Source organism: Eubalaena glacialis, chromosome 3 (assembly GCF_028564815.1).
Source record: "Eubalaena glacialis isolate mEubGla1 chromosome 3, mEubGla1.1.hap2.+ XY, whole genome shotgun sequence".
Classification (NCBI taxonomy): Eukaryota; Metazoa; Chordata; class Mammalia; order Artiodactyla; family Balaenidae; genus Eubalaena; species Eubalaena glacialis.
In genome coordinates this window covers 113982160-113997684 of record NC_083718.1, presented here as the reverse complement: position 1 = coordinate 113997684, position 15525 = coordinate 113982160, and the positions used below count along the sequence as shown (strand labels likewise).

The following is a 15525-nucleotide window of genomic DNA, read 5'->3' as shown; positions in this document are numbered from 1 at the left end:
ATTTAGGTTGCTTCCATGTCCTGGCTATTGTAAATAGTGCTGCAATGAACATTGGGGTACATGTGTCAAAACCTTTTGAATTATGGTTTTCTCAGGGTATATGCCTAGTAGTGGATTGATGCGTCATATGGTAGTTCTATTTTTGGTTTTTTAAGGAACCTCCATACTGTTCTCCACAATGACTGTATCAATTTACTTTCCCACCAACAGTGCAAGAGGGTTCCCTTTTCTCCACACCCTCTCTGGCATTTACCGTTTGTAGATCTTTTGATGATGGCCATTCTGACTGGTGTGAGGTGATACCTCATTGTAGTTTTGATTTGTATTTCTCTAATAATTAGTGACATTGAGCATCCTTTCATGTGCCCCTTGGCCATCTGTATGTCCTCCTTGGAGAGTTATCTATTTAGGTCTTCCGCCCATTTTTTGATTGGGTTGTTTGTTTTTTTGATATTGAGCTCCATGAGCTGTTTCTGTATTTTGGAGATTAATCCTTTGTCAGTTGTTTCATTTGCAAATATTTTCTCCCATTCTGAGTGTTGTCTTTTCATCTTGTTTATGGTTTCCTTTGCTGTGCAAAAGCTTTTAAGTTTAATTAGGTCCCATTTGTTTATTTTTGTTTTTTTATTTTCATTACTCTAGGAGGTTGGTCAAAAAAGATCTTGCTGTGGTTTATGTCAAAGAGTGTTCTTCCTGTGTTTTCCTCTAAGAGTTTTATAGTGTCCGGTCTTACATTTAGGTGTTTAATCCATTTTGAGTTTATTTTTGTGTATGGTGTTAGGGAGTGTTCTAATTTCATTCTTTTACATGTAGCTGTCCAGTTTTCCCAGCACCACTTATTGAAGAGGCTGTCTTTTCTCCGTTGTATGTTCTTGCCTGCTTTGTCATAAATTCGGTGACCATATGTACATGGGTTTATCTCTGCTTTCTATCCTGTACCATTGATCTATATTTCTGTTTTTGTGCCAGTACCATATTATCTTGATTACTGTAGCTTTGTAGTACAGTCTGATCCTCCAAACTCCTGAGGGTCCCTCCAGGCATGGGAACCCCTCCCCTCTCTCAGCCACCCCTCAGGAGTGCCGGTCCCATTCAGCCTCCACTCCTCCCCACTCGCTCCCCCCCACGTCCTACCCGGTCACTCAGGGGTTCCTCCCATCCCCTTGGGTGTCAAGGTCCCCCACTAGTGTCTGGTGGGTGCCCTAGTTGTGGGGAGACATGAACTCCACGTCCTCCTACTCTGCCATCTTGACTCCAAATTTCCCAAAGTACTTTTAAACAAAACAAGTTTCATTACATATTTTTGGAATTTTGCAGTATGTCTGGATACTTCTAGGAGTATCAGTGATATTTAAACTAGGACAGTGTATCCAACTCTCATTGGAGGGTTAAAATAGAACTTTTAAGGAACTATTTGGGCTAGATATTTGGTATCCTAAGAGCTGGCATTAGGAAAATAGCCTGGGCTAAGATCTAAGAATTTACCCTATTGTCTCTAAGGCATATTTAAAGAAATTTTCATAGTTTTTAAGAGTCACACATAGCTTCTTAATATCCTTTTGGTAGCTAAGTCATAATTCCAAGTCTTCTTCCACATAGCCAGAGAACACTGATTCCCATCCAGAAAGTCAACCAACTGGTTTGCAAACTGGTGCTTTTACCTACTACTCTGGGCTGCTACTCTTCACTGATTTAGAAAAACGAAACAAAACAAAACATTTTTTGAACTTTCCTAGTTGGTGTCATTTCAGATGTGGCAAATACTATCTAACTTGTATCACAAGGACTTTTAGAGAAGGCTTCAGAGTATAGTAAGAAACTTTTGTTTCTTTTGTCTTAATTAGCTTTTCCTATACTTTAGCTTATTTTATTTAGCTTTTTAGCATTTAATAAACAACATTGTACTGAGTGTTATACATGCAATCTGGTTGCTCTTCATAAATATCTGTATATAAAATAAACTTGGTTAGATCATTTGCCTTAGGTTACACAGTAATTGGCAAAATCATGGAAAACCCTTGGCTTTAAACATAGTATAGTTCTCTCACATAGGTAAGATACTAGTTCATTCAGAAAATAATTTTATGTGTCTAGCACTGTGTTGGCTGGAGAGATACATGAAACCATGTAATCTCAGTTCATGTTTATATTAACACTGAGAACTTTCTTACTTGGAGAGATAGGTTAAACTTGTTATTTGTGTTCTTGTAAGTTTTAAACTTATTTTTCTTTATTACGTGAACAGTATTTTAACAAAAATCAGATAGTATTTGAACAGATATTAAAAGTTATGTACAAACTCATTATGTTAAATAAATTGCATTCATTTTGTATGTTCCAAATGTTGCATTATCATTTTTTCATATAGATGTAACATAATGAAGGTATAAACTTTTTAAGTAACATTTACGTTTTCTCTTCTTTTCTACAGATGGCTGGTACCATTGATATGACTCTTCAAAGTGACATTATGACGATGTTTGAAAACAACTTTGATTAAAACTAGGTTTTTTAATTAACCGTCAACTTGAATAATACAAAAGATTAAAATGCAAATGGTAAAATGATTGCTTTCAGACACCAAGATACCAATCTTATACTGTATTTTGACTGCTCTAAGATGATTAAACAATTTTCACTTAACGTTTCTTAATAGCTATATGTTCATTTTTTTAATGACATAATTTACAGGAAATTTTATAGTTCTGGATCCCTAAAAATTGAATAAATTCCCAAATGCTATTCACTTTACAAATAGTCTACTATATATTATAGGCCCTGTCTAAGCAATGAAAATCCAAAAGAGATGGTGCCTTCCTGTTTAAAAAATGAAGACTATACAAGGGTATCAAAAATATAGTTCTTGAGTTTCTAATTTTGCTTTTTAGAGGGAGTTGTCATTTAATGGAATTCAAACCTTATTTTATGGAGTGATGGGCCCTTTTGTAATGCAGGTGTTTCAGTATTTTATTTATTTTTTAAAATTGAAGTATAATTAACCTACAACACTGTTAGTTCCAGGTGTACAACATAGTGATTCAATACATCTATACATTACAAAATGATCACCATGAGTTTTTAACTTTTAAAACAAATATTTGTCTGCCTTCAAAAATATTTAGAACCTCTAACAAACAATACTTGGTTTCTTTGAGTGTCAGGTTACATAAGATTCTCTAATGGTTCTATATTCAAAATTTATATTACCTACGGTTTGAAAGATGTTGAATTTGAGGCAAAATAGCAGTAGATATTAATTATGTATGCAAGTTTTTATAAGAATCTATACATTTCTTAATATGCATATGTGATAGCAATGGAAATCTAAATTTTTACTTTACTAAGTATTTAAGTCTGTAAAATATTTTTGTTTCATCATTCTCAAGTTGGAATTATGTATAACTCATGTATATCAGCTTCATGTATTTTAAAATTTTGGACTCTTGAAGTGTAACATTCAGGCACTATTCCAATATCATCTAAAGTGAAAATTCAAAGTGTATGTGTATTATAGAGAGAAAGAGAAAGTTTTCTTGGCTTCATTTATTTTTATAATCAATATGATAATTTTTTGAAATATCTTTAAACTGTTGACCATTTTAAAAACATGATTAACTAGTAGCTAAAATGGTGATGATACCTTCATGAAACATAGCCAGAATTAAAGTGAAAATCATACCTATACCTATTAAACTATATTTTTAACCGAGAAATTAGTATGCATATACTAAACAGCATGCATTGTTTTTCCTAAAAGATCATATAGATATATAGTCTAATCTATATTTATATATATAGTCTTAGATACTTCAGAAATGCATAGTGGTTACCTCTAGGTGATGGGATTACAGGATTTTTTTTTGCTTTTTGGTTTTTTTCCATTTTCTGTAGACTTTTCAGTATTTTCTGGTTCATTTAAATATTGATTATGTAATGCTTTTATGATCTGTGGGAAATTTTCCATTTTGAAGCGAATAAAAATAGTAAATAAGAATTTACTTCTGTCAAATACACATTAAATCTTTCAACAACTGCCTTTAAATAACTAATAAAACTGCTCAATGAATGATCTTTGTCTATATCTAAAAAGAAAGTTCAGCTTCATTAACATATCCTTTTACATTAAATGGCTTACTTGAGGTTTTCCTATAAACATTTGCAGCAGTCCTTATAGAGAGCTATGTTATGGTGATCAGTGTTTAGTTTAACCAATTTAACACTTGAACCTTTGCTCAGTCAGTAAGGGGCCTGGCACATTGCAGATACTCAACAAAATTTTGGTAGGTTGGTTGAAGGCAGTTCTGCAGAGAAAATATTGATGTATGACTGATCCTTCCTATGTTACGCATTATTTTTTAGTACAAAATTGTTTGGCTTCTCTTAACTTCTCGCATGGAGTTTACTTGTGTTAACAACATTCTCTATATAATCAACCATTTTGCTTTTTTTTCCCCTCTTTTTGTTCTTGAGTTGTTCTGGAAGTGTGGTCCATGGACCAGCTGCATCAGCATCATCTGGGAACATGCAGATTCTCAGACTTACTAAATCAGAACCTCTTGGTGTGGGGTCCAGCAACCTATAGTTGACCCTCCAGGTGATTCTAATATACATTAAAGTTTGAGAATCACTGCTCTAACTGAACCCTGGCTCTCTCCTGCAGGCTGTCATTTAGTACCTGTTTTTCCACTAATGGTTTTCTTATCTTGGGAGTGCTACTTGCAGACCATTCTCTTGTTCCCTAAATATCCCAGCTTTAAGTTTTTCATGATCATCAGACTATACCACCCATAGTCATTTAGCATCCCTGGTTCACTCCTCCTCGTTCCCCAGAGATTTTAGTCTGTTTCACTGTCACTCTCTAATTGATGCTTCTCAGTCCCTTGACTTCTCTGCTAATGACCTTAATATCTAATCAACTTTAGCCACTCCTTTGTCATTGCCAACAACTATAACTCTTCCTTAATCTCAGTTTCAAGCATCCTAGCCTCTCACTATTTACTGCTGTCTTTTTCTAGCTTAATCTGGAAAGGCCCTGACTCCAGCAATCATTAGACCTCACTAGGACCTAGGATCCTTTAACCCTAGTGCCTTTTCACAGTACCTCTCCCCTCACACCCTCACATCTCTCCTTATCCAGAGTCTGTAGTACATTATCATTTATAATCGCTCCCTTGCATACACTCTCAACTCCATTGTTCCTTTCTTTGTTGAATTCACTTGGCAAAACTCCAGTCTTTATTAATCTGACTGCCTGCTTGGCACCCATGAAACTGGTTAGAGAAAGACATACACCTCTAGCAAGAATAACAAAAAGAAAAAGACACAAATCACTACAGATCCTATAATCATTAAAAAGATAAAAGTTACAAATAAAAAGATAAAAGTTACAAATAATAAATAATAACAAAAAGATAAAAGTTACAAATAACTTTACATTCATAAATTTGAAGAAATGGACCAATTCCTCAAAAAACATAAACCATCAAAACTCAATCAATGTGAAATAATCTAAATAGCCCTGTACCATTAAAATTTTTTTTAATTCATAATTTAATGGCGTCTGAAAAAAATCTCCAAGCCCATATGATTTCACTGAAAAATTATACCAAACATTTAAAGAAGGATTAATACCAGTGTAAAACTCTTGCAAGAAAAAAAATCTATTCTAGAAAATGGCTCTTCCAGAAATTGGCCTATTCTGTCATTTTTGTCAACAGGACAAATTTTATCAACAGGAACAGGGAATACTTCCCAACTCATAAGGCCAGTAATACCCTGATACTAAAATCAAAGACAGTACCAAAAAAAACAAAACAAAAAAGCTGCAGACCATTATCTGTAATGAACTTAGACACAACAATCTTCAACAAAATACTAGCAGACCAAATCCCACAATGTATGAAAAGAATTCTACTCCAAGTGTGATTTATTTGAGCTATGCAAAAAAAACCCCAAGTTATACAAATTGGACATGAATAAAACTGTTTTTGGTGTTTTTTTATTTCTTTAGCTATAATTTCCCAAAATGTTAAATAATAGAAGCAATAGGAGTCATTTATATTTCCAATTTTAAAGTAAATGGCTGCAGGATTTCACCATAGGCTATTTTTGGGTAACTATAATGTTTAAACAGTTTCTAAATTAATCTTGCTTTAAGGAACAGCTGCTGAATTTTTGCACATGATTTTCTATACAGAAAATCCAAGAAATCTAAAAAAAACTACAGCTAATAAGTGATTTAAGTAGGGTCACAGGATACAAAATCAACATACAAAAATCTGATCTCTGCAGGCTAATGAGCATGTGAAAACTTAAAAACAGTAACGTTTATAATCACTCGAAAGAATATGGACTATTTAGGTATACACTTAACAAAACGTGTACAGGATCTATATACTGAAAAGTACAAAATGCTTATGGAACAAATCAAAATAGAAAGACCTAAATAAATGAAGAGACATACTGTGTTCATTAATTGGAAGACAACATAGTAAAGATGTCAGTTCTCCTCAAAATCACATCCTATCAAAACCCCAGCAGTTTTTCATAGACATAAACAAGCTTATTCTAAAATGTATGTGGAATGGGAAAAGCACTAGAATAATTAAATAATATTGACAAAAAATAACATGAGGAATCATTCTGTGTGACATTAAGGCTTACTAAAAAGCTATAGTGGGGACTTCCCTGGTGGTCCAGTGGGTAAGACTCCAAGCTCCCAATGCAGGGGGCCCAGGTTCGATCCCTGGTGGTGGAACTAGATTGCATATGCATGCTGCAGCTAAGAGTCCACATGCCGCAACTAAGAAACCCACATGCAGCAACAAAGATCCTGCGTGCCACAACTAAGTCCCTGTACAGCCAAAATAAAATAAATATTAAAAAAAAACTACAGTAATCAAGAAATGTATTAGTGACGAGGTAGACCCAGAGATCAGTGGACTAGAACAGAATAGGGAACCCAGAAGTAGAACCATAAAAATATGCTCAATTGATTTTTGACAAAAGTGCAATTCAGTGGAGGAAGGATGGAAGGATAGTCTTCGTGGGTTTTTTTTTAGTTTATTTTTGACTGTGTTGGGTCTTCGTTGCTGTGCAAGGGCATTCTCTAGTTGCGGTGAGCGGGGGCTACTCTTCGTTGTGATGTGTGTGCTTCCCATTGTGGTGGCTTCTCTTGTGGAGCACAGGCTCTAGGCGCATGGGCTTCAGTAGTTGTGGCACGTGGGCTCAGTAGTTGCGGCTCGTGGGCTCTAGAGCACAGGCTCAGTAGTTGTGGTACACGGGCTTAGTTGCTCTGTGGCATGTGGGATCTTCCCGGACCAGAGATTGAACCCGTGTCCCCTGCATTGGCAAGCAGATTCTTAACCACTGCGCCACCAGGGAAGTCCTGGAAGGATAGTCTTTACAACAAATGGTACTGGGGCAACTGGATATCCATAGGCAAAAAAAAAAAACCAGACAATCTCAACCTAAGTCTCACATCTTATGCAAAAATTAACTCAAAAATGCATCTTGGACTTAAATGTAAAATGTAAAACCATAAAATTTTAGGGAAAAAAACAAGAAAAATCTTTAGGCTCTGTGTGTTAAGCAAAAAGATTTTAGACTTGATACCAAAAGCATGATCCATAAATGAGAAATTGATAAATTGGATCTCTTCAAATTAAAACTTTTGTTCTATGAAAAGATAAACTACAGATTAGGAACAAGTATTTGCAAACCACATACCTGACAAAGAAATATCATATACAATAAAGAACTCTCAAAACAACTGTAAAATAATTAATTAGGAAATGGGCAAAAGACATGAACAAAATTTCCTCAAAGAGAATATACCTATGGCATATACACATGAAAGCATGTTCACCATCATTAGCCATCAGTGACATGTAAATTTGAACTGCAATGAGATATCACTGTACATCTATCAGAAAGGTTAAAATAAAAAAATAGTGACAACACAAAATGCTGGCAAGGATGGAGAAAAACTGGGTCACTCATATATTGCTGGTGGGAATATAACGGTAGAGCCACTCTAGAAACCAGTTTGCAGTTTCTTACAAACAAAACATGCAAAGCCATGTGACACAGCAATTGTATTCTTGGGCATTTATCTAAGATAAATGATAACTTATGATCACACAAAAACCTGTACACAAATGTTCCTAGCAGCTTTTTTCATAATAGTCAAAAACTGGAAAACATCCAGATGTCATATAATAGGTAAATGGTTAAACAATTTGTAATATATACATACTGTGGAATACTACTCAGGAGTAAAGAGGAATGAACTATTGATATATACAATAACTTGAATTTATAGGGAATTATTATGCTGAGTAGGAAAAAATCCCCAAAGATCATATACTATATGATTTCACTTACATAACATTTTTGAAATGACAAAATTTTGGAAACAGAGGACAGATTAGCAGTCACCAAAGGTTAGGAATGAGGTGTAAGTATGGTTATTACAGGGCAACATGAGGGATACTTGTGGTAATGGAACTGTTCCGTATTCTTGATTTTGGTGGTGGGTACACAAAGCTACATATATGATACAATAGAAAGCATAAAGTACACTGGATAAAGTATACACAGGTTCTATTATTTCTCTTATAACTTTGTGATTGTGTCACTTGAAATGTCAATTTAAAAAAGGTAATACTCAAAACTAAAAAATAAGTACTAAACTTATAGTGGTAATCATTTCACAATATATACAGATATCAAATCATTATGTTGTACACTTAAAACTAATACAATGTTATATGTCAATTATATCTCAATTTTTAAAAATTAGGAAATCGGGCTTCCACTTAGGATCTAGAAAACTGGAAAAAGCATTTCTCCCATCATTACAATGAACTAAAAAGCCAGAAAATCTTTAAATTCACCGATTAATCTGAGGGCTGACATTGCAGGGTAACCCAAAATCTAAGGAAAGACAAATGCATCAAAGGAGAGACATGACATAAGCACTGGCTTACCTGAGGTAGGTACCATCAAATGCTATATAATCTGGCAACAACAACAATAACAAATTATCTAAAAGTTCTAACAAATTGCTAAAGGCTGGTGTGGGCTAGCTTGAGAATATAGAACCCTTGGGAGCACAAGAGAAATCTGCCATCACTTTCAGGCTCTTCTCCACAGACCTCATCAGTACTTAAAAGAAAGATTTGGGGGTGGGGGTGGGGGTGGGGCAGGATGAGCGTTCTGAGAAAGCCATCCTCTTGATGCAGGCCTAGAAGAGAAGAGCAGCAGATACAGGAAAAGCACAAAGGCCCCCCAGATCCTTCTCCCCCATCTTCCCTAAAAAATATAAGCCTTAAGCTTCCGGAGGAAGAACAGCAAACTCTATCAACTTTAGGGCATAAATGAAGACCCACTGCAACTGGGGGAAGGAAATAGAAATAAAACTTCTAATCCTGGGAGAGGGGCAGGAAATACATTGTGGGTCCAGACCATTAGAGATACCGTGTCACTGGGGGCAGGGAAGGATCATTTAGAAGGTCCCACTCTGATATCCAAGGACATACTGCCTGCTGATGAGGCTGAATTAGGACAGCAGAGAATGCTCCTCTCTGCCCTGCCCTTCTTACCACCAGGGTAAAATGCAGTCAATGACAAGTAAAAGCAGTCTACTGCAATCAGAGGTGCAAGAGCATGGAAAGAGACTGTAACTAACACTAAGCATAAAGAAAGACTTAAAGATGAGCATGTAGCAACTATTGAGAAAAATTCACTGGCAAACCAGGATCCACCCTCATGATTCACACCAGATCCACACCAGAGAAATTTGAGAATCTGTGGTGTACTGAGGATAACCGTAGCAACAATAAAATCCAAATCCAGCTCAACTTCTGACTAGATTGACTCAACCTCCAGACTAAAGGCCTAGCAAAAGAAAAAAATGTGTCAATTTCCAGGCATAAAAAGTATATACTTTTGTCTCTATTGTCTTACACAAAATGTCTTTCAAGAAAAAACTATGAGGCATACAAAGAAGCAAGGAAAAAAAAAAAAAATCACACTGTCAAGAGACAAAGCAATCAACAAAAATGGACTTAAACATGACACAGTTGCAACTATCAGAGAATTTTTAATTACTATGATTAATGTATTAAAAGATAGGAAAAATGGACAATGTGTGATCAGATGGATAATTTCAACAGAGAGATAGTAACTATAGGAAAAAATAAAATGGAAGTGCTAGAAAATGAAAAACATGGTAACAAATCAAGAATGACTTTGATGGCCTCATCAATAGAATCAACACAGCCAAGGAAAGAATCAGTGAAACTAAGTATAGATCAAAAGAAATTACCCACAGAAAAAAGCAGAGAACACAAAAAGTGGGGTGTGGTGGGACCAACAGAACAGAACATCCAAAAGCTGTAAGGCAGCATTATAATCTAACATATGTCTAATTGGAATCTCAGAAAGAGAAGAGAGAGAGAATGGGACTGGAGAAATATTTGAAGGGACACTAGCTAAGAATTCTCCAAAATCAATTTGTATTGGGAAAAAAAAAACCTCCAGTTTTTCCTTCTCCTGAGTAGGGAAAAACCCTCAGTTCTTCCTCCTGTGTGTTTCCTTTATTATTCACACAGAACGCTTCACTTCTGGTCACCAAATGTGTGGGGGATTTCCCCCAACCAAACAATTCTCTGTGACATCATCTAGGTGTCCTACAATTTAACTCAGTTCTGAAAGTATCTACCTGGAGATAGTATCAGATCCCACAGGTTAAGGGCTCAGTCCCACAAGACTGATGCACCTTTCAGACGCCAATCACAAGTAGTAGATCCCCAGATTATCCACAACTTCTGTCTGACTTAGACAAATCAGAGGTTCTCATGACATTTTCCCCCTTAGATTCAATTATTTGCTAGAGCAGCTTACAGAACTGAAGGACACACTTACTTATGTTTATCAGTTTATTAAAGGATGTAGTAAAGAATACAGATGAAGAGCCAGATGAAGAGATAACATAGGGCATGAGGTCTGGCAGGGTCCCAAGCACAGGAGCTTCTGTCCGTGTGGAGTTGGGAGTGTGTCACCCTCCTGTATGTGGATATGTTCACCAACCTGGAAGCTCCCCAAACCCCATACTATTGGGATTTTTTAGAGGTTTCATCACAGAGGCATGATCAATTATTAGCTCCATTTCCAGCCCCTCTCCCCTCTGGAGGAGGGAGGTGGAGCTGAAGATTCCAAGTTTCTAAACATGTCTTGGTCTTTCTGGTGACCAGCCCCCATCTGGAGCCATTCAGGAGCTCACCCAGAGTGAACTCATTAGAACAAAAGATCCTCCTGGGGCTCTTATTACCAGGAATTTACAAGGGTTTTAAGAGCCCTGTATCAGATATGGGTCAGAGACCAAATATTAGAATAACAGATGCTCCTAGTTCTCTTATCACTTAGAAAATTACAAGGGTTTCAGGATCTACCTGTCAGGAAGCGGGGCAGAGACCAATATATATTTTCTATTATCTAACATAGTGACAGATACAAAACCACAAATTCAAGAAGCTCAGAAAATGGTAAGCAAGATAAATACAAAAAAAAAAAATCACACACACTTAGATATATCATATTTAAACTGCTGAAACCAAAGACAAACATGACACAATAAATACAGAGGAACAAAGAAAAGAATATGGCAAACTTCTCATCGGAAACTGTAAAAGTCATAAGACAGTGGAATGGCATCTTTAAAGTTCTAAAATGAAAATCTTGTCAACCTAGAATTCTATATCCACTGGAAACATTTTCAAAATTGAAAGAGAAATAAATACTTCTTCAAACAAACAAAAACAAAGTATTTATTGCCAGCAGACCTGTATTACAAGAAATGTTAAAGGAAGTTCTTCTGGTAGAAGGGATGTGATTCCAGTGAGAAACTTGTATCTATACAATGAATAAAGAACACTAGATATGGCATAAATGGAGGTAATTATAAAACTCATTTTTTATTATTTATAAATGTTCCAAAAGATAACTGGCTAAAGGGGAATTCCCTGGCAGTCCAGTGATCAGGACTCTGCGCTCTCAATGCCAAGGGCCTGGGTTCAATCCCTGGTCGGGTAAGTAAGATCCCACAAGCCACACAGTGCGGCCAAAGGAAAAAAAAAAAAAAAAAAAGATAACTGGCTAAAGCAAAAACAGTAGCATTGATAGATCTAAAAGGAGAAATAGGCAAATCCACCATTACAGACAGATTTCACCATTCTTCTTTCAGCAATTGATAGAATGAGTCGGCAGAAAGTCAGTAAAGATCTAATAGTCCTGAACAACATTGCTAACCATCTTTACCTAATTGACATTAATGCCACACTCTAGCTAACAACAGCAGAATACACTTTTCAAATGCAGCTGGAACGTTTGCCAAATAGACCGTATTTAGGGACATAAAGCAAACCTTAACAAATTTAAAAGAATAGGTAGTTTATAAGATTCCATACCAGATTTAAAGTAGAAATTAATAATAAAAATATTATTTGGAAATTAAGCATTTCTAAATAACCCATGGTAAAAGAGGAAATCACAATAAAAATTAGAAAATATTTTGAATTGTATGAAAACGAAAATGCAACACATTAAAATTTGTGGGATGCAGTGAAGTGGTAATATTTAGAGGAAAATTTTTAGCACTCAGTGTTTATATTAAAACAGAAGGAAGATCTCAAATCACTCATTTAAGCTTCTACCTTAAGAAACTAGAAAAAGCAAATTAAATCTAAATCAAGGAGAAGACAGGACATAATGAAGAACAGAAATCATTTAAACTTAAATGAAATTAAGTTTCATTAAAACAAAACAAAAAATAGAGAAAAAAATCAATAAAACCAAAAGCTGTTTCTTTTTTAAAAAAGACAATAAAATTGATAAGCCCTCTAGACAGACCTACCAAGTAAGAAGAGAAGACACAAATTACAAATGTCAAGTGCGAAAGGGAGAATATTACAGATCCACAGACATTCAAGAGATAATAAGGGCATGTTATGAAAAACTCTATGGCCATAGATTCAACAACTTATATGAAATGGATAAAATTCTTAAAAAATACAAACTGCCAAAGAGGAAACAGATCACCTGAATAATCCTACAAATATTAAGTAAATTGAATTGTATTTTAGAACCATTTTTAAAAAAGACAAAAACAAAAGCAAAAACAAAAAAAAAACCCAGGCATACATGGCTTTTTTGGAGAATTCTACCTAACATTTAAGAAACAAATTATACTGATTCTATATAAATTCTTCCATAATATATAAGAAGAACAAATATAAATGCAAAAATCATCAACCAAATATTAGCAAATTGATTTCCGCAATATATTAAAAATACACTACTTCATGATCAATTGGGGTTTATTCTGGGAATGAAAGGCTGGTTCAACATTCAAAAAATTTATATGTAATTAACCATATCAGTAGGTTAAAAAGGAAAAACTGTGATTATCTCAAGAGAAGCAGAAAGCCCTTTTACAAAATTCAACCCCCATTTGTGAAAAAAAAAAAACTCTCAGAAGCTAGAAATAAAAAGGAACTTCCTCAATACGATAAATGACATCTAAAAAAATCTTCAGGGAATTCCCTGGTGGTCCAGTGGTTAGGACTCCCTGCTTTCACTGCCGAGCACGAAGGCTCAATCCTTGGTCAGGGAACTAAGATCCTGGAAGCTGCGTGGCTCAGAAGAAAAGAATCTTCAGCTAATATTATGCTTAATAGTAAAAGACTAAATGATTTCCCCCTATGATTGGAAACAAGGTAAATATGCCCATTCTAACTCCTACTCAATGTAGTACTGGAGGTCCTAGTCAGTGCAATAAGGGAAGAAAAAGAAATAAAGGGCAAACATATTGGAAAGGAAGAAATAAAACTGCCTCTATTCACAGATAACACGACGGTCTACACAGAAAATCCCAAAGAATTTTTCAAAAAGCTACCAGCACTAAAAAGTGAGTTTAGCAAGGTCTCAGGATTTGAGACATAAAACAAAAAAAATCATGTAAGCACCTAGAATCAGCAAGCAACTGGAAACTGAAAAATAGCATTTACAATAATATTTTTAAAAGAAATACTTAGGTATAAATCTTACAAAATACATGCAACATCCGTATGTTTAAAACTATGAAAAACTGATAAATCAAAGAAGATCTAAATAAATGGATAGATATGTTCATGGATTGAACAACTCAATATTGTTAAAATATCAGTTCTCTCAAAACTGATTAATAGATTCAATTCATTCCAATCAACAATTTTTGCCAAAATTGACAAGCTAATACTAAAATCTGTATGGAAAATTAACTAGAATAGCCAAAACAATTTTGATAAAGAAGAACAAATTTGAAGGACTCATACCACCTGAGTTCTAGACTTACTATACTTTCAACAGTCATGACAAGTGTGTATTAGAACTTCCCTGCTGGTACAGCGGTTAAGACTCCGCACTCAGACTTCCCTGTGGCGCGGCGCAGTGGTTAAGAATCCGCCTGCCAATGCAGGGGACACAGGTTCGATCGCTGGTCCAGGAAGATCCCACATGCCGCTGAGCAGCTAAGCCTTTGCACCACAACTACTGAAGCCGGCGCACCTGGAGCCTGCGCTCCCCAACAAGAGAAGCCACCGCAATGAGAAGCACGTGCACCGCTACAAAGAGTAGCCCCTGCTCGCAGCAACTAGAGAAAGCCCCCGCGCAGCAAGGAAGACCCAACGCAGCCAAAAAACAAAACAAAACAAAAAAGACTCCACACTCCCAATGCAGGGGGCACATGTTGGGGAACTAAGATCCACATGCTGCACAGTGCAGCCGAAAAAAAAAAAAAAAAAGATAAGTGTGTATTGGAGAAAATATAGGCGTATAGATCAATGAAACAGACTAGAGGGTCCAAAAATAGTACCACATGTCAACTGACTTTCAGTGAAGGTGCAAAGGCAGTTCAATAGAGGAAGAATATTCTTTTCAACAAATGATACCAAAATAATTGGATATCCACATGGAAAACATAAATGTCAACCCATACTTTGCATCTTATGCAAAAATTAACTCAAAGACCTAAATATAAAACATGAAATGATAAAACTTCTAGAAGAAAACATACGGGGAAAAAAGCCCTTGTTGACCTTAAGTTAGGTAAAGATTTCTTACATGCAAGACCAAAAGTACCACGTATAAAAGAAAAGTGATAAATTGGATAACATCAAAATTAAGAAATTCTGCTCTTCAGAAGTCCCTAAAAATGAAAAGACAGACTGGGAAAATATTTGCAAACCACATGATGTGTGATAAAGGATTCATATCTAAAATATATAAAGAACTTTCAAACTCAATAGTAAGAAAATAAGCAACCCAATTTTTTTTTAAATCTGTAAAAGATTTGGACAGCTACTTCGTCAAAGAAGAATATATTCAAGTGGCACACAAGTACATAAAGATGCCCAACATTATTATCATTAGAGAAATGCAAATTTAAATTTCAATGAGATACCACACTACACAACTCTTAGAATG

At 35.4% G+C, this 15525-nt stretch overlaps 1 protein-coding gene across 2 annotated transcripts in view; it reads left to right on the top strand.

Moving 5' to 3' along the window:
* BRDT (bromodomain testis associated) overlaps window positions 1-2527 on the top strand; it is a 52225-nt gene extending 49698 nt beyond the window's left edge. For both annotated transcript variants that reach the window (XM_061186320.1, XM_061186319.1), the window contains exon 17: window positions 2432-2527. In XM_061186320.1, coding sequence (XP_061042303.1) covers window positions 2432-2500 — 69 coding nt within the window. In that variant the 3' untranslated portion in view covers window positions 2501-2527. The remainder of the gene's footprint in view (window positions 1-2431) is intronic.
* Window positions 2528-15525: the final 12998 nt, after the last annotated feature.